The sequence below is a fragment of the Symphodus melops genome (assembly GCF_947650265.1).
Source record: "Symphodus melops genome assembly, chromosome: 5".
Taxonomy (NCBI): domain Eukaryota; kingdom Metazoa; phylum Chordata; class Actinopteri; order Labriformes; family Labridae; genus Symphodus; species Symphodus melops.
In genome coordinates, this window is record NC_136695.1 from 1,983,869 (window position 1) to 2,009,467 (window position 25,599).

Genomic DNA, 25,599 nt, shown 5'->3' on the forward strand with positions numbered 1-25,599 from the left:
CATTGATATAAGCGATGATACAAAAAGTGTGCAACATGGCCTCCTGTTAGGGAGGAGACATCCAGATGTAAGTTAGTGATTTAAGTCAATCCTATTCAGTGCCAGGTGAAATCCCTTTGTGATGTCTGTATCTATATATTATGTATTATGAGTTTTGCTTTCAAATATTAAGCTGATGGTTACAAGTGAAAGGGTGTATTTACCTCCAGTAATATTGGTCTGCTCTTCCTTTTGCTCCAAAATTTTCCTGAGCTCAGGTACAGCTGTCTGTGCATCAACAAATGAGAATGCATATGATAAACTCGCTATGATGCTCATCTCGGTCATGGAAGCACCGAAGCTGTATCCCACCACGGTCACTCCTGACGATTTGATCAGACGTGACTCCCTGTGCACCGAATCATCTGAGTCTTTTCCACTCAGAACCACCAGGAACTGTCTGAAGCCTAAGTCCGAGCGCCCCCCGGCCTCCTTGCTCAAGAAGTTGGCCCTCGCGTACTGCAGAGCGTAGCCTACTCGACGGCGTTCGTTGGGTTGCAGTCTGCGCTGGCGGAAGCGCTTCAGAGCCCCCTGGATCGCCTCCTTGGTTTTGTGATCCTTCAGGAGAAAATCCTTCTTGACGTCCTGACCGTACTGAGCCAATCCCAGACGGAAAGCTGATGCTCCGAAGTTCATCTGATTGACCAGCCGGGTGATGACGGTCCTGACCTGCTGGAACTCTGCCGACGACAAGCCACCATCCACGAGGAAGAAGATGTCTGCAAACTTATCTGATAAGGCTGAAAGAAGACAATAAAAGGACTGTAAGAAGATCTGTTGGTTGGAAAAACACACAGTATATTTGGGTTTCTTAATTAACTCCCACGCTAAACTTAGAAACAGAGTTAAAAACGTTCTTCCTTTACACTCAAACCCCTTCTCTCTCTGAACGATTCTTCAATCAAGTCAACACTGCATCATCGCTGGCTGACCTCAAACTTCACTGGATCCGGGACGTATTAATCACACAGTGTTATGTCTGCAGACTCCAAGTGTGTGTGTGTACGGGACATTGATTCAATAACCTGAGCTCCAATTCAAGGTGACTTCTAACTCCAGCTCTCTCTCCGCTAACACTGACTCAGAGGAAGTCCTACTTACCCTCTGTCATCTCTGCAAGGATCATCCCTGGTCCTTATTGGCCCAAAATATCCAAACATTTGGCGTTATAATGTCTTATAGACGGTCGGCTTTACATTTGTCAGCTTTAGGTCTGGTTTTTTTTGTATGAACTTTTCCTTTATGTTTTGTACATATTTTTAAACTCTTTCTGCTGTTAGTTTACAACGTGGGTCAGAGAGAAATGCCTTTTCAATTATTCTGTATATCCAGCACATCGTAGGGTTGGCACAATGCCTGCATTTTTAAACGTCGACATTATTGAAGTCAGACCCATTGTTTTGTCCCACAGTTTGTCTCACCTAGCCGCTGGTCCTCCACAGAGATGCACACGGTTTTCAGCAGGCCGTCAGTGAGCCTCTGCAGGGCCTGGTAGCTATCGATGGTTAACCGGTAGCGTTCTAGGGGTCGATTTGCGATGGACTCCAGCTCCTTCAGGTTGAACTGTCCCACCCCGATACCAAACACGATGACGCCGTGCTTCCTCAGTCGCTGTGCGGGCAACGTAACATCGTCAGCAGAGTCCCCGTCTGTGATTACCACAGCGATCTGAGGCACCTGTTTATTGGTTCGACTCCCCGCCTCTTCAGTGAAGTACTGCGTCAGGATGAAGTCCATGGCCTTGCCTGTTTCGGTGCCTCCTGTTCGGTATGGAAATGTGTCCACCGCAGCCAGCAGGGAATTCTTGTCCATGTGATCCTTCAGCAGGAACTCTTTGTGTGGATCAGTGCTGTATTGAGCCAAGCCCACTCGAACCTTGTCAGGGCCAATGTCGAGGCCTGTGATGACGCTCCGGAGGAACTGCCTCATCTCCTGAAAGTTGCTGATGCCGATGCTGGAGGAGCCGTCAACCAGGAAGACGATGTCGGCCATGGTGGCTTGGGAACACTCTGGACAAGAAGGAGAAAAAAAGTCAGCAACAAACTGGATCCTGACGGGATCGTGTTAAACTCTGCTGGCAAAGCAACTTCTTATCGTGTAATTTATGTCACATTTAAATGGAGAAAGAAAAGTATCCTGGACAACAGCCTTCTGCTTACAATCCCCATCATATCATAGCGGTAAGAAAAACAAAATGTCAGATTTCTGAATCACAATCAGCTGCATGCTTTGACACATTTTACCTTTAGACAACTGCATGAGCTGTCGTTTGACTTCTTCTACAGTTGTGCAAAGTGTCTGGACGATGCTCTGAGAGATCCCCTGCAGAGCCCCAAAATCAGACACGCTGTAGACGTGCTGGCTGTGCGGTTCGCTCGCGATCTCCCTCAGCTGGTCTTCATCTGCCTCTTTTATACCGATGGCATAGAGAATGATTCCTTGGCTCTTCAACTTCTGGGCATGGACCTCCACGCTGTCTTGGGACTTTCCATCAGTGATGACGACAGCAATCTGCGGCACGTTCTGATGCGCCCGGCTCCCAGCCGCCTGTACAAAGTGCTCCTTCAGCATGAAGTCCAAGCCTTGTCCTGTCAGCGTGCCGCCCCCCATGTAGGGCAAGTTGCTGATGTACTGAAGGATGTCCTTCTTGTTCTGATGGGTGTTGAGCAGGAACTCTGTTCGTGGAGAGGAGCTGTACTGGACCAGCCCGATACGGACGTGTTCAGGCCCAACGTCGAAGCTGTTCACCAGCGTGTTGAGAAACTGACGGATCTGCTCGAAGTTTTCGTTGCCGATGCTCCACGATCCGTCCACCAGGAAGACGATATCAGCAACAGCCTCTTGAGTGCAGACTGAGGGGGGAGGTGATCAAGTCATGGGGAGCCACAGGGAAAGCTTTCATGAGGGCTAGACAGCGAGCCAGAAGTGATGGTTTGCTCGAGCGCTGTGAAGCAAAGAGCAGCTTGCTGTGGTTGTGAAGAGTTTCTGCACAGGTGCAGGAAATCGCCCTGAAAGCACTTACCTTCAGGTGGATGCAAAAGTGTGATGTAAGCAGGACAAAGATGTGCAGCAAACAGGTGTTCATTCATTTCAGAGCGAGCAGAAGAAGTGGACAGAACTGTGATCCAGTCACACTTTTTCTCTTTCTCACTGCGCAGACTTTGAAATCTGTTCATTGTCTTAAAGCGTGAACGTTTCAGACGTTACATTATCGAGTTGTGCTGCATAAAAACATCACTTTCTCAAAGCAGGATTTTGTGCCTTAATTTCAGGTTGTGTACGTGCTCAACAGCAAACACATTCCTGTGAGGGTTAGTAACAGTGTTTACAATGAAATTACCTTAAAGGACTTACCACACACTGCTCTATTAAGTTCATTTTGTGTGTGTGTGTTGGTATGTAAAGCGTGCGTGTGTTTGTGTTGGTATGTAAAGTGTGTGTGTTGGTGTGTAAAGTGTGTGTCTGTTGGCGTGTGAAGTGTGTGTTGGTGTGTAAAGTGTGTGTCTGTTGGCGTGTGAAGTGTGTGTTGGTGTGTAAAGTGTGTGTTGGCGTGTGTGTGTGTTGGTGTGTAAAGTGTGTGTGTTGGTGTGTAAAGTGTGTGTGTGACAGGTGGTATGGGCTGATGTAATGCTGAGTTGGAAGCACGTTTGATTTGCCGGTATGCAGGAAGTGAAATCACGGCTGCATAATCACACCCACCTGTCCTCTGAGCAGCGTTGCCGTAGAAACACGCTGCCATGATGAGGCTGAGGAGAAGACTCCGCCTCCCCTCCATGCTGGAACAGCTCTCGGGTTTCTCTCGCTCTCACTACAACAGAAAGACAAAAGAGGGTCGTAAACGCAGAGACCAAATCTGCTCTCCATCTGGAGGCGCAGCGGGAGCAAACGTTTGATACATGATACAAGCGCCTGCACGCATTTACAGAGAAATAGGACACGCCCACTTTGACTCTGCATTGGTAAACGCTTGTTTGGCGTCTAAAGAATGAAAGCTTTGCTGTGACTCATGACAAAGAAGTCTGCCATTTTGAAGAATGCTGCATTAAACGAGGAATTTACTTCATGTGTGCGCCAAAGCATTAGCTTAACGTTGGCATGCCTGGTTAATGTTAATGTTAGCATCTGGTGGATTAAGAGGAGACCGCCAGTTATCTGGAGCGGGGCGCTGGTTTAGCTCGCTGGGTAAAGCAGACAGTCCTTCAAAAAACTGCTCGCTGATTAATCCTCATCGGCTGCACGCTGCTATCGGCCTTCAAACAGGCTCTAATGTTTGCCACGTAATCGTTCTAAGTGTGTCCACTTGGAGTTGCTCTCTTTGTCTCTCAGATTCGTCCAGAGATAGACTTCCTCTGATGTCAGAAACGTCCATGAAGTCAAAGTGAGACGAACTTCAGGGACAGAAACTATCATTTAACCTCACGGGAGTCGACGGTCTGAACCGGTCAGTTTGACTGTTTGACTTTAATCCAGTAAGATTATTAAAACATGGGCGACCTCAGACATCCAAAACACAAACATCTTTTTGCTCCAATTAATTTTTCAATCATGTCATAATTTTTCTTCTGTGCTGAATGTAAATATTAATTTCGGGCACATTTAGATGTTTTCTTGTTTATCATTGAGGACAGAGGGAGAAAAGCTGGGATGACGTTTCTGCACAATGACAGACAGACAGAGACTCTGCAGGTTCTTTGTTTTGGCCCAAAGCAGCCTGTGATTAATACACAGTTTATTTTGTAATGATCAATAAATCATTATTTCAGGCGACCCCATTTGAATTGCCTGCGATCCTGCGTGGGGTCAGGACAACACTTCCTGTGTTCTGTGAGGTAGACCGAGTGGACGTAGCGGGCTGTGTTTGAACGGCTGGATGTAACAGCTGTTTGTGATTAAAGGAAATCAGCAGCTTTTAGAGGAAACACTTTGTTTGTGAGCCCACACTTAGAATGACAATCTGAGTGTTTCAGGGTCAAGAAGAGGAACTTTTAGCGGACGGCTTGGAGCGTTGTTGCAGTACAGACGCACTCACGGCTCTGTGAGTCATGTCGAGCGTCAAAAAAATTAGATAAAAACCACTTGATTGTTCCTTGGTGTCTGCTGTCCTAATCATGGCCTCCCACAGTGAAACATGGAGGAGTGAACGATGCAGATGGCAGCCTGAGCCAAACCAGCCACCTCGGTTACATCACCCAATGTCATGAGACGCTTTTCATACATTAAGACATTTGGCAGCCTTGTAACATTTGAGGGAGGACGAGTGTGCAACGTGGGCGCCACACAGCGATAAACGTATCCCCTCGGAGTGTTGCAAATGCAGCACTGGGATTATAAATCATCCAGTGGTTCACCAATCTGAAAAACCAAAGGCTTCTGATGAACGTGAAGAAGTGAACTCTGAGCTGGTAAAAGTCCAAGCATGACGACTAATCCAACTTTTACATCAGAAGCTTCCTGTCAGAGGGGCGGGGTCACCAATAGTGCACCGTCGAGGAATCATTTCGGATGTACAGTACAAAGAAATGATTGAAAGTTGAGCTTCATTTTTGGCACTTCTACAAAAAAGTAATGGGTGTCGGCGGTTCGACCAATCGTCTTTGTAGTGTGTGATGTCAGGTGTCACAGCTCAGGATAAATGTTCACAAGCTCAGCTACAAAGTCTTTGCTCGAGCTAAAAACTGTCATGACGCCTTTGGCTCGACTCGACCCGGTTTGCATTCCCTTAATTAAGATCCAGTCGATCCTTTCTGTGTCAGTAAGGTTATAAGTCGGGGACTTCCCGCTCTCCGTTCCAGATGGTTCTGCCTCGAACAGATTACCAGCGTTGGCCAATGAGAGCGGGCCGACTGGGAAGCGCCTCCAAATGAATGTTGCGTCACTTTTACAGTTCAACATGAAGACGAGCCAAGAGGAAGAGCGTGCCTGTGGAGTTATGATCTCGTGTGATTTCAGAGGATTATATCGTGAAGAATACGTTGAAACTGTCCTCATGTCTGTTGTCTCCACTTTTTAAAAAAAGGGTTCAGATTTGAAAATCTCAGAGCGTGCTGCCAGCGTTAGACTCCTTCACACCTCTCAGATTTCTCTGCTGCTTCTTGAAGAGACTGAGGAGTAAACAAAATGTTTCCTTCCTCTAATGTAGTGACGGTCTCCTCCTGGCTTCATGCAGACAAATGAATTTGACTATTTCTGCCACAAAAAGGCCCCTCAAGATCTGAAGTGCTGATCCGCACATCTGGCTCTGCTCTCCGAGTAATAGTTCTGTTTGCTCCATCTGAGGGCACAGGCGATGTCTGACCACATCAAAACCCGTTTTAAGTATCATGGACGCTGTGATCGTCAGAGATACAGGCGGAGATGAGAACAGCTGGTTTTACCACCTCCTGACTCCGTGCGCTCCATGTTTACAGACCAGAATCCAAGGTGGCTGGTGACGCACTCCTGATCACACCAGCGTCCAATCAGAGGCTGGGAAACACAAGGTTTTAAAAACCGTTTTAGGTAACCATCTGAACACATTTTAAAGTCTCTCCTCTCACGCTGCTGTCGAGGGCTCGAGCGCTAACTTGGCGCTCAGAAACTTGAGTGAGGGAGAGGTCTGCGCTGAAATGAGCCAATCACAGCAGCCGATTTGAGGCTTAAACGCTCTCCTGTTTGAGAAACAAACGCCAAGCTGCCCTCGTATGCTGAAAGTATCTACCACCTTTTATGTGAGGGCGTTAAGTCAGAGCGTGCCGCTATCTTTATGTGCATGTATCAACATGTGTGCGTGCCCCCCTCCCCCCCTCCTCCCCCCTCCTCCACCCCCGCAAACATGGTTCAGCCTGTGTTTAATCACCGGCCAAATGGAGGAGGCCCCGAGTGGAGGAAATGGGGCTGAGCGTAATGTGAAGCAGGTGGAGCTAATCACAGGCTGATTGAGAGGAGTGCTCTGCATCGTTTACCCCTCCACCTCTATTTACACGGACCTCTACCTCGGTTTATTTAGTCAGTGTACGAGCGGCTCTTTCCGCTCCAGCTGTACGGACCGAGGGTTTGATGTGAAAGAACGAGGGGCCTCATTGTTTAGAGCGGCGGTCCAAACTAAAGTCAGAACTGAAAGGTCAGGTGAAGGTCAGTATCAGCTCTCTGAAGACCTCCATCAGGCCGGCTCGAATATGTGAGAAGCTGCCATCACAAGCTCAGACGTGGACATCGTCACATAACGACGGCGACTCCTGAACTCTTGGAAATTTCCCAACAGATGAATTTCATACTGCGAATTTATCTGCAATTTGTCCTGCGACTGGTGGGAAACCAGTGTGAACTTCCTGCACTTACAGAAGCCTTTTCATCTCCTTCTTTTCTCGCCAAAATGTGTGAGCACACGCGCATTGATGGTGTGAATTCATCCCAGTGCACGGAGCGTCAATACAGCCCCAAAATAATGTCCTCACAGCGTCACACTCCCTTCATGTTTCCTCCATTTCTTTTCCTTTTTGTTCAGAGCTGGCTAAACACTGAAGCTACAGTGTCCACCACATGCAGAGCTGGCTAAACACTGAAGCTACAGTGTCCACCACATGATGACCTGTGTGAGAGGAGGGGGCGGAGCCAGACAGCTCTCTGTGATGATTAGAGTTTAGATTGCAGTACTCATTTTAAACACTAGGGGGCAGAGCTACAGACTTCTCCTTTAAATGTGACTGAATTAAGGACCCAAAGTGACAGAGATGGAACGCCAGATTTAACCCCAGTTTACTCAGAATGAACCCGCCCACCAACCCACATCCAGACAGGGTTCAAGGCATCAATCATCCAGCAGCTGTAAATGATCAGCAGGGACACAAAGTTGTCACGACAGAGGAAGAGAAGACAGCAGACAGACTCAGAGGGCTCATGGTCTCAGACTGCTGCTGCTGCACAGGGATCACCTGCACATCTGGAGCTGGTTATAGACTCTTTTATAGCTGTCTGAAATCACCTGGTTTATTACGAGCTTTAAGCGAGAGTCCTAAAAGATCACAACAATCTCACTGTTTAAAATTCACAAACACCTTTACAGAGACAAGCCTATAAAAAGGCCAATAACCCTCACAGCTGTCCCTCTCTCTCTCTCTCTCTCTCTCTCTCTCTCTCTGAGGTTATCGTCTCCTCGCAGACCCATCAAGAGGCAGAGCGGGCCTTCACGATTAGTCCTGACCTGGGATGAGGACAGGATTACTCGCGTCCACATCTTGAGAGCACGTTTGAGTGGAAAAAAAAGTTTCCACACTTTCAGGCTGATTGTGTTTCATGTGTGAGGCTTAATGAAAGGGGCCCCCCCCTGTCATCGTGTTAAGACTTCCTGCGCTCAGGAAATCAAACTGTGCTGTCAGGGATGATTCACCTTCTATCTATCTTTTTTTTTTTTTTTCCACAGTCTGAATTTGTTTTCTCACTTTGTTGTTCATCTCTCCATTGATGACACAACACAACACTGGGTCACTTCTTCCAGCAGATTGTGTTTTCCTCTTTCCTGTTTAAACACAACTCAAGTGTTTTAGTTCCCCTCAAGGAACTTTTCCCCCCGGGGGTCTACAAACCTTTCAGGGAACTTAACAAGTTCTGGTTATGGAAAACAGGGTGCGGCCTCGATGGGGATATATCCTAGTGGAACAAACTGCTTCATTAAATTTTAGTATTACAGAAAATATAGCAGGGAAATCTGGATCAGCTGGTGCAGATTTGAATCAATCTGTGGCTCTTTGTGGGTGTGATGTGTTCAGATTAAATCTCTCTCTTGGATCATGTGGACGCTTGTAAATTTCCAAGTGGTGACTCCAAAGACAGTAAAATAACAGTTTAATGGATGTGTAGCTCGTGGCTGCTGTGGCATGAACATGGAAAATATTTCTTCATGTTTTTCATCCTAAACTAACAAAGTCCCTCAGATGATGATGAGTTTTAGCCTTATAGTGCATCTGATGTGAGTTGAACTGACACAAAGCAGACGGAGATATTAACTGCATGACATTAAACACAACAAAAGAAAACAAATCAAAGTCAGGAACCAATCAGAGAGCAGAGACATGTTGGTCAGTCAGAGCGCAGAATCTCTCTCTTTCCTTTGAGTCTGAAATAATCTGTGTGTAAATCTATACCGTGCTGGGAAACACTAACATGTGTCAGTTCTGCCGTTATGTTTAGACAAAGAGAAATACACAGCCTTCGAACCCCCACAAACCTCAAGGACACCCAGAACCCCCCCTTCAGGGCCCCTCGCTGCGACCCCTTTCACTTCACACAACAACATACCGAGGATATTTATCCCTCCCGTGTGATTTACTGTTGGTGATTGCTCTGTTTGAAACGCAGATGTTTCCACCCTGGTTAATCTAAACAGAGATATTTAACGTATAGAGTCCATGTTTGGACCTACGCTGATCCAAAACAGCAAGTCTGCCTCCTCTGTGGAGCCCCAAGGGTTAAAGACCGGAGTCATAATAGAAAATGCAAAAAAAAAAAAACTGGAAAAGGAATGAAACCATTTCTATCGGTGGATTTAGCTTGCAGCCTTATCTCAGGCTGTAATGTCTGCAATTTAACTGTAGAGTGAAAATACGCCCAGTCACCATGATCCTGCTATTTTAAGTGTTTTTGTGACACAAATCTCGGGAACATAAATGTTTTGGGAAACTGGTGACCTGTAGCCTGTCCACCAAAAAGTTAAAAAGGTCAGCATGTCGATGCTTTCTCTCGTCTAAACTTGAATATTTACAGTTCAGTCTTTCATCACCGAAAGACGAAGATCAGTTTCTTCATCGCTCCAGAAGTAAGGCGCTCTAATTGCGGCCGCCATATTTGGTTTGCTGATACGTCACTTGGCTTCCTGAGAGCTCAAATCAGCATCAAAACCATCCCAACGATCATCATGAAGATCGAAGGTGTTCATAAAGAGCTGGGTCTTTAGCTTTTTCTTAAAGGTGCAAAGCGACTCTGCAGGTCGAACAGAGTTTGTTAGTTTGTTCCACCACCGGGGGGCGACAGAGGAGAAGAGTCTAGTTTGCATCTTTCCCTGGTGTGAAGATCGGATCAGATGTGTGGTGGGCGAGCAGGCCTGGATTTGGAGGAGACATTTTTGTCCTTTTTTTTGAAGAAGCAGAAGAAGTGTTTTTGTCCTGTTCATTTATCATCAGTTTTAAATTTGATGGGAGCCAATGGAGGGAGATAAATAACGAGGTCGGAGACGTGCTGCGTTTTAGATTTGATAAAGCTCTTAGGATTACTAATCATTTAACAGTCCAATGATGACTCACTGAGCAAACACATTAGCTAGCTAACATGCAGACAAGCACATGGTTCAGGGATTAGAGCCAGACAAACGCTTGATTTGACCCTGTTTGAGACCAGAGCAGCTGTTCAGTCACAACTGCCAACATGGCTGCCAAAACCGCAGTCCGGTTCAAGAGTCTGTCCGCTCTGTCCTGTTACTCATGTAGATGCTGCACACACACATTTTTATCTTGATGTGGTTACAAAATATATGAGAAACATTCAGAAACTGCAAGAAGATTAAAAACTCCTTAAATTCAAACTTATCTTCTGAAATGTTCCAAGTAGATGAGTGATATTAACCAGTGGAGCAGAACGAGCCAAATCTACACTCAGAGTAAATACTTGTGGTTTGCCAGAGTGAACAAGAGAACAGCTCAGAGGTTTCGGTCAAATGTGTGTCTCCACAGAGTGAATTATGATCTACTGTAAATGCAGCGAGGGCCAAACTTGGACCAAAGCTCAACAACAACAGCAGCAGAGACTAATGACCCGTCGCTGCTGCCAGGAACAAATCTGAAGCTAAAATCACAGCTTGGTTCTCATGTTTGATGTTTGGTTTGCTGATTGTTGATTGGAAGCTTCAAAGATTCAGATAAGTTTTTACCTTCTTATGTAAAACTTTTATTAATAGCCCAGACTTTTATTTACTTCAGTCCAGGAGCGTGCACCAGGGGTGTCATAGCACCCCCCTGAATGTCTGATTGACCAGCCCAGGAGCCCCAAAAATCCTAAATTGTGATTGGCTACTTGTCCTGTCAGAGATCGAGCCTCTGTTAAAATCAGCTATTACACTTTTTTTGTGTTTCTTTGCACATCAACCTTGAGTTTTTTGGGGTTTTTAATTTTCCAAATTGTAATGAAATACTTTGAACTTCTATCTTTCATAAGACGTGTGCACAGGAAGTGTTTTAGACTATGATTATGAACATGCATCTTCTTTTGTCGTTAAAGAAAAGGAAAGCCATAAAAGTGGGTTTGTGCTACCAAAATGTTTTACTTGTGGAAACAGGAAAAGCTGCTCTCTCTGCTCAGTGATAAGAGGGGAGTATGAAGCTATGTTTGATTTGTTTAGTCTGGATTCAGTCAGTTTGAACCCTTTGAACCTGCTCAAACTCTGTGACATTAAGCATTCTTATTTGGATTTGATGGCGTTCTTCCTGTGTTTAATAGTGTTTATTGTTGATCTGCAGCTTTCTGCATGTTTATGTCACTGGTTGAATCTTGCATGAAAATGCAGCACAGCCTCCAGCTGTGAAACAAGAAGTGCAGAAGTGAAGCTGCGATGCCTTTGAGGCAAATGCTTCTGATCAAACTGTGTCCATTATGAAGTGATGTTTATTCCTGCTTTGATTAAACACAGTCTGTAACTTTATCTCCTTAAAACAGTTGGTTTAAAGTGGATGTAGTACATTAACTTTGAACGGGATGGCGTCTCTGTCATGTCCACAGAGAGCTTCACTCGCCTGTCTTCAGCACTATGTAGCTTTGGCAGCGGCTCGAGATCTCCTGGTGAGAAGTGCGTACGTCTTTGTGGTGCTAGTTTACAAAGTTTGAGACAACGACTGATACATGAGCCCCGTTTCCACCGAGCAGTCCGGCTCGGTTTGTCTTGGTACGGTGCGCATTTTGTGGCGTTTCCTTAGACTAATCCCGGGAAAGATTCCCAAATAACCGATCCGTACCGTCCCACTTTTTGGGACCCTTCCGTTGGGGAGCCAAGAATGTGAAGCCGACCTGAAAAGGTGGAGCTAAACCCTGCAGTCTGCTGATTGATTGAAAGAATCGTCACTTCCCGTGCTACGTCGGCAAACAAAACCCCGCCGTGTTTAAACCATTGACTGTAACACAGCTGATTGTTTCCGTGTGTATTTGTCTTCGCCGCTCACAGCCTTCTCTGAAACAAAGCTGGATTGAGTTCTTGTAATAAAGAGTCACATGACAGTGACAGAGGAGATGAACTGCTGGATGTCTCCAGCGTTGGTTTTGTTTGTGCAGCGTTTTTCTCCTTTGTTGAATGTATTAGTTAGCGGTTAGCTGCTATCGCGTGATGCTATTATGTAGCGGCTTACACGCCGCCTACCAAACAGGGCACGGGTGGCTGTGGAAACACAAACGGGATCAGGCTTAATCGAACCAAACCGTACCAAACTGTACTGTACTGTACCGTACTGGACTGCTGTGTGGAAATGGGACTTAAGAGGACGGTGACGGATGAAGGTAAGAGGAGAGGGTGAGCGAGCAAGAAGCAGGACGAGAGGAAATATTGGAGCTTGATGGCAGATTTGCTTTACTGGCTGCTTGTTGTCTAATAATGCTCCCAGAACAGAATCCATTGAAAGACCTCTACTTGACCTTTAAGAAAACTTAAAACATGTTTTGTGTCTCGATAATAAAACCTTTATTCAAGATTTTAGAGGAAGCAGTTCTCCATCGACGAGAAGCCCCTCTTCACCATCCTCTGCTGGTCACAGCTTGTCTTAGAGGGAGACAGCACTTCATGTGTTTTTTCAACAGTGTAGTTGTGTGTGAACTGTCGGTGGGCGCCAAAGCTCACAAACAGAATTCATCCATAATGTTACTAGTAATTGTACTAAAACAGTCTTATGTAACAGGAAACAGGAGATGCTGAATTAAATGATGGAATCAAAGCGAAGTAACTTGATAAACTAACAGATGATGGATGGATACTGTTCTTGGTTTCAAGGTGTAGCTTACAGTTTTAGTAATAGGTCTATCTCTGCAGGGATTCTTTCTGTAATGTTGTCAGACACTAAGAGTAACTAATTAAGCCTGGTGGGGACAACAAAACAACTTTAAGTTGGTGCTCTTTAAAACCAGGCCGACTGGTATGTACAGGAAATTCCTCATTAGGATATCCGACAACCAAACAACAAAGAACAAACATCCTGGAGCCAATCATCAAACTATGTTTGGTCACGTCTGAAACCAAACAGACGCCACAATCAGCAGTGTCCATGTAGAAAGACCTCAAAGTGTGCTGGCAAACATCAGCCTTAAATGAACCTTCACTGTAAGCAAACACAAACAGCTCACCACAGGGACCATTATAGGTGGTTAACCACTCTCATCAAAGATTACCGCAAAGAAGATCAAATCAAGCAACACACAGAAACATTTAGTGATAATTTGATCAAACATTGTCTGGTTGTTGTAACAAATATTCAAAAGTACAACTGCAGAAGTGTGGAGACAAACCAGATGACTGTCCAACTTCACAGGAGAAATGGAGGGGATGGGTTAGTTAGTGTTGGAGGTGATGGGTTAGTTAGTGATGAAAATGATGGGTTGGTTAGTGATTGAGGGGATGGATTGGTTTGTGATGGAAGTGATGGGTTAGTTAGTGATGGAGAGGATGTGTCATTTACTAATGAAGGTGATGGGTTGGTTAGTGACGGGAGTGGTGGATATTTTAGTGATGGAAGTGATGGGTTAGTTAGTGATGGGTTGGTTAGTGATTGAGGTGATGGGTTAGTTAGTGATGAAGGTAATGGGTTGGTTGGTTAGTGGTGCAGGTAATGGGTTGGTTAGTGGTGGTGGAGGTGATGGGTTGGTTAGTGATGGAGGTAATGGGTTGGTTGGTTAGTGGTGGAGGGGATGGGTTGGTTAGTGATGGAGGTAATGTGTTGGTTAGTGATGGAGGTGATGGATTGGTTAGTGATGGAGGTAATGGGTTGGTTAGTGGTGGAGGTGATTGGTTGGTTAGTGATGGAAGTGATGGGTTGGTTAGTGATAGAGGTGATGGGTTGGTTAGTGATGTAGGTAATGGGTTGGTTAGTGATGGAAGTGATGGGCTGGTTAGTGGTGGAGGTGATTGGTTGGTTAGTGATGGAGGTGATGGGTTGGTTAGTGATGGAGGTGATGGGTTGGTTAGTGATGGAGGTGATTGGTTGGTTAGTGATGGAGGTGATTGGTTGGTTAGTGATGGAAGTGATGGGTTGGTTAGTGATGGAGGTGATGGGTTGGTTAGTGATGTAGGTAATGGGTTGGTTAGTGATGAAGGTGATGGGTTGGTTAGTGATGGAGGTGATGGGTTGGTTAGTGATGGAGGTGATGGGTTGGTTAGTGATGTAGGTGATGGGTTGGTTAGTGATGGAAGTGATGGGTTGATTAGTGGTGGAGGTGATTGGTTGGTTAGTGATGGAGGTAATGGGTTGGTTGGTTAGTGGTGGAGGGGATGGGTTGGTTAGTGATGGAGGTAATGTGTTGGTTAGTGATGGAGGTGATGGATTGGTTAGTGATGGAGGTAATGGGTTGGTTAGTGGTGGAGGTGATTGGTTGGTTAGTGATGGAAGTGATGGGTTGGTTATTGATAGAGGTGATGGGTTGGTTAGTGATGTAGGTAATGGGTTGGTTAGTGATGGAAGTGATGGGCTGGTTAGTGGTGGAGGTGATTGGTTGGTTAGTGATGGAGGTGATGGGTTGGTTAGTGATGGAGGTGATGGGTTGGTTAGTGATGGAGGTGATTGGTTGGTTAGTGATGGAAGTGATGGGTTGGTTAGTGATGGAGGTGATGGGTTGGTTAGTGATGTAGGTAATGGGTTGGTTAGTGATGAAGGTGATGGGTTGGTTAGTGATGGAGGTGATGGGTTGGTTAGTGATGGAGGTGATGGGTTGGTTAGTGATGTAGGTGATGGGTTGGTTAGTGATGGAAGTGATGGGTTGGTTAGTGGTGGAGGTGATTGGTTGGTTAGTGATGGAGGTGATGGGTTGGTTAGTGATAGAGGTGATGGGTTGGTGAGTGATGTAGGTGATGGGTTGGTTAGTGATGAAGGTGATGGGTTGGTTAGTGATGTAGGTGATGGGTTGGTTAGTGGTGGAGGTGATTGGTTGGTTAGTGATGGAAGTGATGGGTTGGTTAGTGATGGAGGTGATGGGTTGGTTAGTGATGTAGGTAATGGGTTGGTTAGTGATGAAGGTGATGGGTTGGTTAGTGATGGAGGTGATGGGTTGGTTAGTGATGGAGGTGATGGGTTGGTTAGTGATGTAGGTAATGGGTTGGTTAGTGATGGAGGTGATGGGTTAGTTAGTGATGGAAGTGATGGGTCATTGACTAATGGAGGTGATGGAGTTGTTACCTGGCTCAGAGTCAGCGCTGGGCTCAAAGACACTTCAGCAGGGGGACGGAGGCCTCTGTTCCTTAAAGACACAAACATTTTATCAACCAATGATAACTCACATAAACAACGCTGCATCTTAGAGTAGGGTCCTGCAATTCTGTGTGTGTGTGTGTGTGTGTGTGTGTGTGTGTGTGTGTGTGTGTGTGTGTGTGTGTGTGTGTGTGTGTGTGTGTGTGTGTGTGTGTGTGTGTGTGTGTGTGTGTCAGCTGTTTCCATCCATACACTAAACAGACTCTGCAGAGAGTTTGTGCAGTTTACAGTTGTTATAAAACAGGAATAGTTATTGACATATATTTTGATGAAGCTTTATCTTATCTTTATCTGATTTTTTTCACCTGTGCTTTGTCTTGTATTGCAAATTTGATGAAGCCATAAAATGTGTAACAGGATAGTGTGTGAGACGGAGTGTGTGTAGGCTTAACCAGTGGCAGATTTATTCACTACAAGTCGTTAAAGGGCTTTCAAGGAGACACAGGAAATGACTTTAAGATAGCGGGGGGGAGGTGGAGGGAAAATCAGGTCTCAGCAGCGAGTCTCTGGACTCTGAAGGGAGTGACCTGCATCCTGAAAAGGCCCTGATCCTGATCTGATCCTCTGATTGGTTCCTGCTGTGGCTTGCTCTCGCCGCTAATGACCGAATGCTAAGAAATGTAAACTGTGACCAAAAAAGGCTGCGCACCCTCACCTCATGTGACACACACACACACACACACACACATACACACACACCAGACCCAGAGGATGCATGAAACAGGATTTAAAGGTTAAAAATCTCAACAAGGCAGGGTGGATCATTTAGTTTGAAATTGTTTTTAGGTCCTGACAGAAATTAATAACTCGGGTGCTCTGGAAAAGGAACGTCATCTCTATCAGTTTGTAAGTCTGTAAAAACTTTGATCAATGTCTGCACTCGGTACAAGTTCTATAAACCAATCACAGCCTCACTGTCTCTCTGCTCGTTCTCTACCTCATGCATGCACGAGCCCACACTCGAAGCATGAGCTGAAATCCACTTCTAGACCAATGGCGCGAGCCGTGGGAGCAACTTGGGGGCGCCAGTAATCTGGTGGCTCGTGTACCAATCCTCTGAAAGGACAGATCTGACCTGTTTCCGCTCCACCATTCCCCTCTCTCTTTCTCTTGCCGTGTCTTGCCGAAGGACACATTGGACACATATGTTTGCAGGAGCTGGGGGACGACCCCTGACCTTCTGAGGTTAAACATCACATGCATTTTTGTCATGAAAACTGAAGAAAAAAGTGGAGGAGGAGTAAACATTGGGGCATAGTGGTGATGAACGCTGGTTGGAGGCGCCCCCAATCAAATTTTGCTTCGGGCCCCAACATACTCTTGAATCGCCTCTTTACCGTGTGTGTGTGTGTGTGTGTGTGTGTGTGTGTGTGTTGTGCCGATGCACGTTCGGTATGCACTGCCTGCAGCTCACAGTTCAGAATGATAACCTTTGCTCTGCAGGACCGACTGCTGAAGGCTGCTGACGGCGCTGCGATAAAACGCTGAAGATGAATTGATGATACAAAGATTCTGGAAGCACAAATATGTTAACACGTTCTCGTTAAAGTTTATGGCTCTCACTTTTCTAAAAGATATCTCAAAACAAAAACCTGTCTGCGAAGCCAATCTTAAACTATGAGGACGGGATTCTGTCGACAGTTTGATCTTTGGTGATCGTTTTGATGTCATTGCACGGATTCTAAGATGATTGAAAGTAACCTTGTTCTGCAACAATCCTTCATCTTTGCTGATGTTCTGGAGTTTTATAAGCAAGTAGGCATGATGTGGAGGTTGGATTAGGACTCACTGCTTCAGGTTTCACAGTTAAAAGGAGAAACTTAAGGGATGTGACCTGATCAAAAGTGGAAAAACGTTGAGGAGTTCAGAATCGACGGAGTATAAAGGGAACATGAGACATAAACAAAAGACCCAAAAAGGAATGAGGTAACATCATAAATAAGTCAGTGGACTCATGAGAATCCAATATGTGAAGGTGGCTACAATACTGTAAACGAGGAAGGTTTGCGTTGTCTCAGCACGGTGAGAGAGGCAGGAAGGACGCCAAGACGTTTGATTGAAATAAGCTTTTTTTTGATCTTCCAAATTAAAAAGCTGACGTCAGGAGGGTTCCAGCAGCACATCCGCTCTTTAACTCTTTGTTAGGACTGAATGATATTGTATCTATCTGTTATCTGAGCTTGGGTCAACACAGACTTCCCTCTGGGGCGTTCCCAGGCCAGCTGGGAGATATAATCCCTCCATCGATCTCTGGGTCTACACTGGGTTTTTCCACCAGTTGGGTGGGCCTGGAAGACCTCCAAACGGAGGCGTCCAGGAGGCATCCGAATGCTCGACCATCTCAACTGGCTCCTTTCGATGCGAGGGAGTGGCGGCTCTACTCCAAGCTCCTTCCCCTTTCTCTAAGGCTGAGCCGAAGGAGGAAACTCATCTTTCAGCCTTTTACCCAGATGTCATGACCGCAGGTTGGGGTCAGAACAAAGAACCACTTTGCCTTCAGGTTCAGCTTCCTCTCCACCACGACCATGCTGAACCTCCTCAAACGTAAACTGAAACACGTGATCTCAGACCATTAGACGGATACAGTTAAAAAAAAACTGTCCATCATACACCAGTTAATCTTTTGATTGCGTTTTAAAATTTAAGCAATTTGTCCCTTACAGGACTGTCATGATACCAGAATTTTAAACTAAAATACGAATTTAGTTCAAAAACAACAACATTCAGACCTCATTTATACTGTGGCAACATATACAGTATTGGCTAATTGTCAGTTTTTTAATTCCTAATAATTGAAGAAAAGCTATTGGACGCTCTCTGCACTTTAAAAAATTGGCAAAATATAGTTTTTTCCGCAGTTTCAACAGTTGACAGGAGGTTGCTTGACATTGAAATAGATGCAGTATGTAACTCTGCCTCTAGTGTTTAAAATGAGTACTGCAGTCTAAACTCAAATCATCACAGAGAGCTGTCTCCCCCCCTCCTCTCACACAGGTCAGTATGTGGTGGACATTGTAGCTTCAATGTTTAGCCAGCTCTGCATGTGGTGGACACTGTAGCTTCAGTGTTTAGCCAGCTCTGCATGTGGTGGACACTGTAGCTTCAGTGTTTAGCCAGCTCTGCATGTGGTGGGCACTGTAGCTTCAGTGTTTAGCCAGCTTTGCATGTGGTGGACACTGTAGCTTCAGTGTTTAGCCAGCTCTGCATGTGGTGGACACTGTAGCTTCAGTGTTTAGCCAGCTCTGCATGTGGTGGACACTGTAGCTTCAGTGTTTAGCCAGCTCTGCATGGGTCTGTAAAGCTTTCTGCGTTCTAACCTCTCTCCATGTTTCAAAAGCATCTTATTATTTAATTCACTAGATATCTTACTGATTGCTCCTTTAAAACATAACTTTTGGATATCAGGCAATAAAATAACAGAATTTATCGTCGAACATTTTGGTAACCTCATTGTCCTTATCGCTCCTTTTATTTTTTCTTTAATCAAGCATTCTCAATATTAGCTTCGTATGATCTTATTGACTTTATGATGATGGTAATCATAAACAGATTCATGTTGTAAATTACAGATATTAACATTATAAAATACATCAACAGCCGCTGCATGCTCTGCAGAAAGTGTATAGAAACAGATGTTTCAGGTTTCAGTCCGTCTATGGCAAACTGTTGGAGTGAAGATCAGGCCTGATCCAGAGAATACATCTGTATGTTTCTGTGTTCGTGGACGCCTCACTGATTCATGAATCTACTGAGAGTTTAACACATCCAACCCCTGAGAGTGACAGTCAGGAACAGTGAAAGCAGCGTCAGATAGTGTCGGGACAATTAAAACCGAGCTACTCGATGTGAGAATGGAGATTTAGGGTACGGCGTCACAGTACAGATGATCTCATGACGAACAGGACAGATTAAACAGACGCTCTAAAGATGGAGGAAGATGTGATGACTCATGGAGTCCCCCATCTGTCCCTGCAGGGGGCACTGGAGTCCCCCGTCTGTCCCTGCAGGGGGCGCTAGAGTCCCATGGATGGCGGTGTCCGTGCTATGAGCTAATCACACCTATTTGGTTTTTTGAAGCAGGCTGTAAACATGTTCATGTCTGCTGTAAAAACAGGCTGTTTGAATGGGTGTGTATGTGACTTCCTGTGCTGCTGCAGCCAGCCTCTAGTGGACACTCCAGGTACTGCAGCCAGCCTCTAGTGGACACTCGAGGAACTGCAGCCAGCCTCTAGTGGACACTCGAGGAACTGCAGCCAGCCTCTAGTGGACACTCGAGGAACTGCAGGATGTTACACTTCAGCATCAGACTCGGCGGTATTAAAGCAGTATGAGAGAGTTTTATATACATTGCTGCTCACTAGTGACAGATATGATTCCTCCTTTAAGGCAGGTATCAAATCAAAGTGAATTGATGAAGTCAGTCCCTCGTCATCACCCTGAATGTTTGTGCATCTTACTCTAGCACCATATATCATTTTCTGGCAACTATATTCTTTTAACTCCTATGTTTAAAATTACAGACACATTACTTTAGTTTATATGCAATCAAGGAGAATAACGGGTTGACACTGTTTGCATGGTTTTGTTTCTCCTTCTTAACATCAGATTTAATCTCAGCCTAAATGGCTGATAACAGCAAGATGTAAAAAAAAACAAAAAAAAACAAAACAAAAAGCTGGAGTGAGGAGTGTTTATACAGTATTTACAGCCCTATAGGAGTGTTATGTAATGTGCTCTGTTATGTGTTTAGCACGTTGAATCAGAAACAGATGACCTGCAGATGTGGGGGTGGGGTCTGTCATTGGGGGATTTTACAGTGAATTCCGTCTCCGAGGGTCCACATTTGATCTTTTCTAACACTAAGCAGAGCTGGCTGAAGTATGGAGGCCCAATCAGGACAAAGAAAACGTCTATCTACTTGCTGCAATACTTTCTGCAAGTTAGGATTTAGGGCCTGGGTCCACAGGCAGTGTTTCTTTAGAGCTGGCAGTGCCTGTTTTCTTCCTCACTGAACAATCAAAATGAAGAAGGGGCGGGACTTCTGATATAAGGCTTTTTAACAACAATGGCGGCGGAGATGCTGGTCTACCTCGTCTTTAGGAGAGAACAGTTTCTGGTCTGAACACTGGTGTAATGCTTTTTTAATTGAGGATGAGGCTGGCAAAAAAAAAATACTGACATTGGCCCTTTGCGTTTCTAAACCGTTTTTGGTATGCTCTTATTTTGAAATGTTGTCCCATCTAAAGCTGAGAGTACTGTACTTGCTGTTTTTTTAAATTCAACCCTGCTTTATTTTGAAATAACCCAAGGTCCTGCTGGCAGAAAAAGACAATCCTCCCAACACACAAACTATCACAACCCAGCCTGCAGTTTTGACTCTGTATGTTTACCCTCAAACGTCAGCTTTTAAAGTTTTACATCTTGGATTTGTTCTGTGCCCTGCCAACAGTCTGGACACTAACAAGCCTCCGTACAGTCTGGACTCTAACCAGCCTCTGTACAGTCTGGAATCTAACCAGTCTCTGTACAGTCTGGACACTAATGAGCCTCCGTACAGTCTGGACTCTAACCAGTCTCTGTACAGTCTGGACTCTAACCAGTCTCTGTACAGTCTGGACTCTAATGAGCCTCCGTACAGTCTGGACTCTAACCAGTCTCTGTACAGTCTGGACTCTAACCAGTCTCTGTACAGTCTGGACTCTAATGAGCCTCCGTACAGTCTGGACTCTAACCAGTCTCTGTACAGTCTGGACTCTAATGAGCCTCCGTACAGTCTGGACACTAACCAGTCTCTGTACAGTCTGGACTCTAATGAGCCTCTGTACAGTCTGGACTCTAACCAGTCTCTGTACAGTCTGGACTCTAATGAGCCTCCGTACAGTCTGGACTCTAATGAGCCTCTGTACAGTCTGGACTCTAACCAGCCTCCGTACAGTCTGGACTCTAACCAACCTCTGTACAGTCTGGACTCTAACCAGCCTCTGTACAGTCTGGACTCTAACCAGCCTCTGTACAGTCTGGACTCTAACCAGCCTCTGTACTGTCTCGTTCTCTGGCAGGCGTTTCTCTGCAGCTTTCATCACGTAGCACAAAGACAGTGCAGAGTGAAAAAGAAAGGGAAGCACAGCTCAGCATCAGACTGTTCAAAGGAGTCGGAGCAAAGAGAGAGAGAGAGAGAGAGAGAGAGAGAGAAACATGTGAAGGATTCCAGGGGCTGGCATGTGTTTCACATCCAGATGTAAACGTGAAAAACTGAGCATGAAGACATTTGATACAGATGGAAAACAGAGACTTTGCACTGTGAGAGCTGCATGCGTCCTATAGGAGACAGAACAAGAATGTTCTGCGTCTCTTTGTTGAAATAATGAATTTTAAATGAAGATGTACCCAGCGGTTATGTTGCACGCCCCATGTACAGATGCTGCAGTTAATTTTTCTAAAAACATTTTTTTCCTGCTTGACAACATCTTAAGATATCAGTTTGAGGTCTCGGGAGTCGTAAGGTGGAACAAAGGATCAAAAGAAAAGCGCAAAATAATCTGAAGCTTCAGCCTTACGATTTGTGTTAAACCTGAGAAAAAACAGCAGAATAATCCTTTAACTGTAAATGAATTTAATTCTGGTCAAGGGTCAGCCAGTAACGATTTAAAGCTGCAGCAGATTTTACAGACTGACACAAACCGTTAACAGTGATTAGTAATTAAAGCTGAGAGCCAATAAATATGGGCTGTGCTGCTCGACAGATTTACGTCTTAATCATGTTTCTTCACAGCGATAAATCAAGAGCGGGTTCAAGCTCCAAACTTGTGCTCTTAAAGTTAAACGCTTCCAGAGAGAGACGAGCGGGAAGAGCGCAGTATATCAGCAGCTTTTTGTAACTTCCAGGCTTTAAGTGTAAACGTGATCAAAAGCTCCTAAAGATATGAAGGATTTTAAACGAGGATTAACAAGGCTGAGGGATTCCTGTCAACAAAGCAACATCAGTGTCACAAATAAAATTTAAAAAGTGCAAAAAAAAAACGTCCATTTAATGAGGTTTATTTTAAAAAGGAAAGAATCTTAAAAGGTGGATTAAAATCTCCAAAGAAGTTTCAATTACAAATGCAAAGTTTAAATCTCAAAGATTTTCTTCTGCAACGTCAGCTTTGGTTTGATTTTTTTTTGTGACAAAGCATGAAAAAGATCTGTAACATGGAAACATTGCTTTTCATTCATAATTCCTGTGAGCTTTTAAAACAGTGTGTGTCCAGTCTGATGTTTGGTCCAGCTCTTTGCACGAGCGCACGCTGCACCTGGAGGATCAGGTCACAGTGTGACTTCAGGAGCACCTCACACCTTGATTTCTTCCTTATTCTAAAGAACAAACTGAAACTAAAAAGACGAGTGTGTTTGGGATCTCCCTGACGCTGTGGCTTGAAGCTTTAAAACAAGCTCTACTCTGCACATTTAAAGGTGAGTCTGGTGAAACAAAAATAACACAACATCCTGATTCTGCTGTTTCCATTCATGCATGAGTAAAGAGACACTTACAGATCTGCTGCTCTGCGTCCGCGCCCTCCACACGCTCAGCACACGAGTCCAGCCATGTAGGGAGGTGCAGGCATGTTCCTGCAGGAGGAAGACCTCCCAGCTGCCCACTCCACCCACCCCCAAAGATCTGCATACTGAAGAGGTGGAGGGAAGAAATCTATTACTCAAAGTAGCAGAACATGAGAAGAGCAGCTCACAGGAACAATCTGAATGAGCTTTAACCTTTTCTTCACTTTTACCTCAGCACATTGGAGAATCACAGTTTCTATCCTGAAGCCGTTTTCACACATGCACTCCTGAAAATGTCCAGGAAATTTCAGGAGGACCAACCCTGAAATCTTCCTGACTCATTTGGGTTCTCACATGCAGCTCAATCCAAAAAACAAAAACAAAACATGAGCTTGTGAAAGTGTAAAAGCACCAAGAGAGGGAGCAGCGGGCAGCGCCGTCATAGGGGGTAAAGGTGATTAAATTCTAAGGGCCCACACACAGCCCCCAGTAGCCTCTATGAATACAATATTATGCATTGTCACAAATCAAAACCAGACTCAGTTGCAGAGAAAACCAGTACACAAAAAGCACTTTGAAAGTTCTTTACTTTGAAAGCAGTTGGTCAAAACAGACAATCCAAAATCCAAAGTCAGAAAAACCGGGCAAGCAAACACTAGGAAAAAAAAGGCTGGAGAGCATGAAACACGAGGAATACAATGACAATCTGGCAGAGGGCTGGTGAAAACACAGGGCATATATACCGGTCTGACTAATCGGAAAAGAGATACAGGTGTGTTGGTCAAAAGGCGGGAAACATAACAAAGGCAGGAAGCCAGACTAGAATTCATACAAAAACAGCAGTCAACAAAATAAAACAGGAAGTCATACAAAAGAAAACAACATGATGACAAACAGAATATCACAGTACCCCCCGCTCAAGGGACGGCTCCAGACGTCCCTGGTTGAACAGGGTGACGCCTCTGAAAGTCTCTGATCAATGTCTTATCAATAATTTCTCTTGAAGGAACCCAGGACCTCTCCTCAGGTCCATACCCTTCCCAATCAACAAGGTACTGAAGTCCACGGCCCCTGGGACGAACAGCTAGAAGCCGTTTAACAGTGTAGACAGGCCCCCCCATCAATAATTCGGGGGGGTGGAGGGGGTTTTGAGGAGGGAACAAGGGGACTGATTCTGTTGGGCTTTATCTTGGAGACATGGAAAGTCGGATGAACCCTCATTGTCCTTGGGAGTTTGAGCTGGACTGCCACTGGGTTCACAACTTTAGTAATTGGGAATGGGCCAATGAACCTCGGTGCCAACTTGCGAGACTCCAGGCGTAGAGGAAGGTCTTGGGTGGAAAGCCAAACCCTCTGCCCCACCCTGTAGCGAGGAGCAGGAGCATGACGCTTATCCGCTGACCTTTTGTACCGGCTGGAGGTGCGGAGGAGAGCAGCTCGGGCTCTTCTCCAGGTTAAGTGACAGCGGCGCACCAAAGCCTGAGCTGATGGTACCAAGACTTCCCCCTCCACTTCAGGAAACAAAGGTGGCTGATAACCATACACACACTGAAAAGGAGAAAATCCTGTGGCAGAGACAGGGAGAGAATTATGAGCATACTCAATCCAAATCAAATGTTTACTCCACAGGGAAGGATCTTGGGATACTGTACAACGGAGTCCTGTCTCCAGCTCCTGGTTGTATCGTTCTGTCTGACCATTGGACTGAGGGTGGAATCCAGATGACAGACTAGCCGTAGCTCCTATGAGTCTGCAGAATTCCCTCCAAAACCGAGAGGCAAACTGGGGGCCCCGGTCTGACACAACATCCTGAGGGAGTCCATGTAGCCGAAAAACATTAGACAACATGACCTCTGCCGTCTCCTTGGCAGAGGGAAGCTTAGTCAGAGGAACAAAATGGGCCATCTTAGAAAATCTGTCCACAATTGTGAGAATAACAGTGTTACCTTCTGATAGGGGCAGTCCAGTGACAAAGTCTATGGAGATGTGAGACCAGGGTCGCCTGGGAACAGGCAATGGGTGGAGCAACCCAGAAGGCCGCTGTCGGGATGTCTTATTCTGGGCACAGACAGGACAGGCAGCAACAAACTCCTGGACATCCTCCTTCAACGTGGGCCACCAGAAACGTTGTTGTAGGAGACTGATGGAGCGAGCAACCCCTGCGTGACAGCTGAGGGTGGAGGAGTGTCCCCACTGCAGGACTCGTGGATGGAGATTAGGGAGGACATAAAGTCGATTTTCAGGGCAGGCTTCAGGAATCTCAATACCTACCAAGGCTCGTCTGACCCCATCGGCTACGCCCCACGTCACTGCTCCAATAACACAAGACTGTGGGAGAATTGTGCCAAGGGTTCTTGGAGTCTCGCTCAAACTGGCGGGACAGGGCGTCTGGCTTGATGTTTCTGGAGCCAGGGCGATAGGAAAGGGTGAAATCAAAACGATTAAAAAAAAGTGCCCACCTGGCTTGACGGGAGTTTAGTTGTTTGGCAGTCCTTATATATTCGAGATTCTTGTGGTCAGTCCACACAAGAAATGGCTGCTCAGCCCCCTCCAACCAGTG

General features: G+C 45.5%; 1 protein-coding gene across 3 annotated transcripts in view; it reads right to left on the reverse strand.

Annotated features, from left to right (window-relative positions):
* col6a4a (collagen, type VI, alpha 4a) overlaps positions 1 to 23,551 on the reverse strand; it is a 56,028-nt gene extending 32,477 nt beyond the window's left edge. For 2 of the 3 annotated variants that reach the window (XM_079344027.1, XM_079344026.1), the window contains exons 1-6: positions 23,031 to 23,551; positions 15,429 to 15,489; positions 3,739 to 3,847; positions 2,283 to 2,891; positions 1,461 to 2,048; positions 204 to 779 (exon numbers count right to left, since the gene is read on the reverse strand). In XM_079344027.1, the coding sequence (XP_079200153.1) occupies positions 204 to 779; positions 1,461 to 2,048; positions 2,283 to 2,891; positions 3,739 to 3,814 (1,849 nt within the window). In that variant the 5' untranslated portion in view covers positions 3,815 to 3,847; positions 15,429 to 15,489; positions 23,031 to 23,551. The remainder of the gene's footprint in view (positions 1 to 203; positions 780 to 1,460; positions 2,049 to 2,282; positions 2,892 to 3,738; positions 3,848 to 15,428; positions 15,490 to 23,030) is intronic. The other variant, XM_079344028.1, reaches the window with a different exon arrangement.
* Positions 23,552 to 25,599: the final 2,048 nt, after the last annotated feature.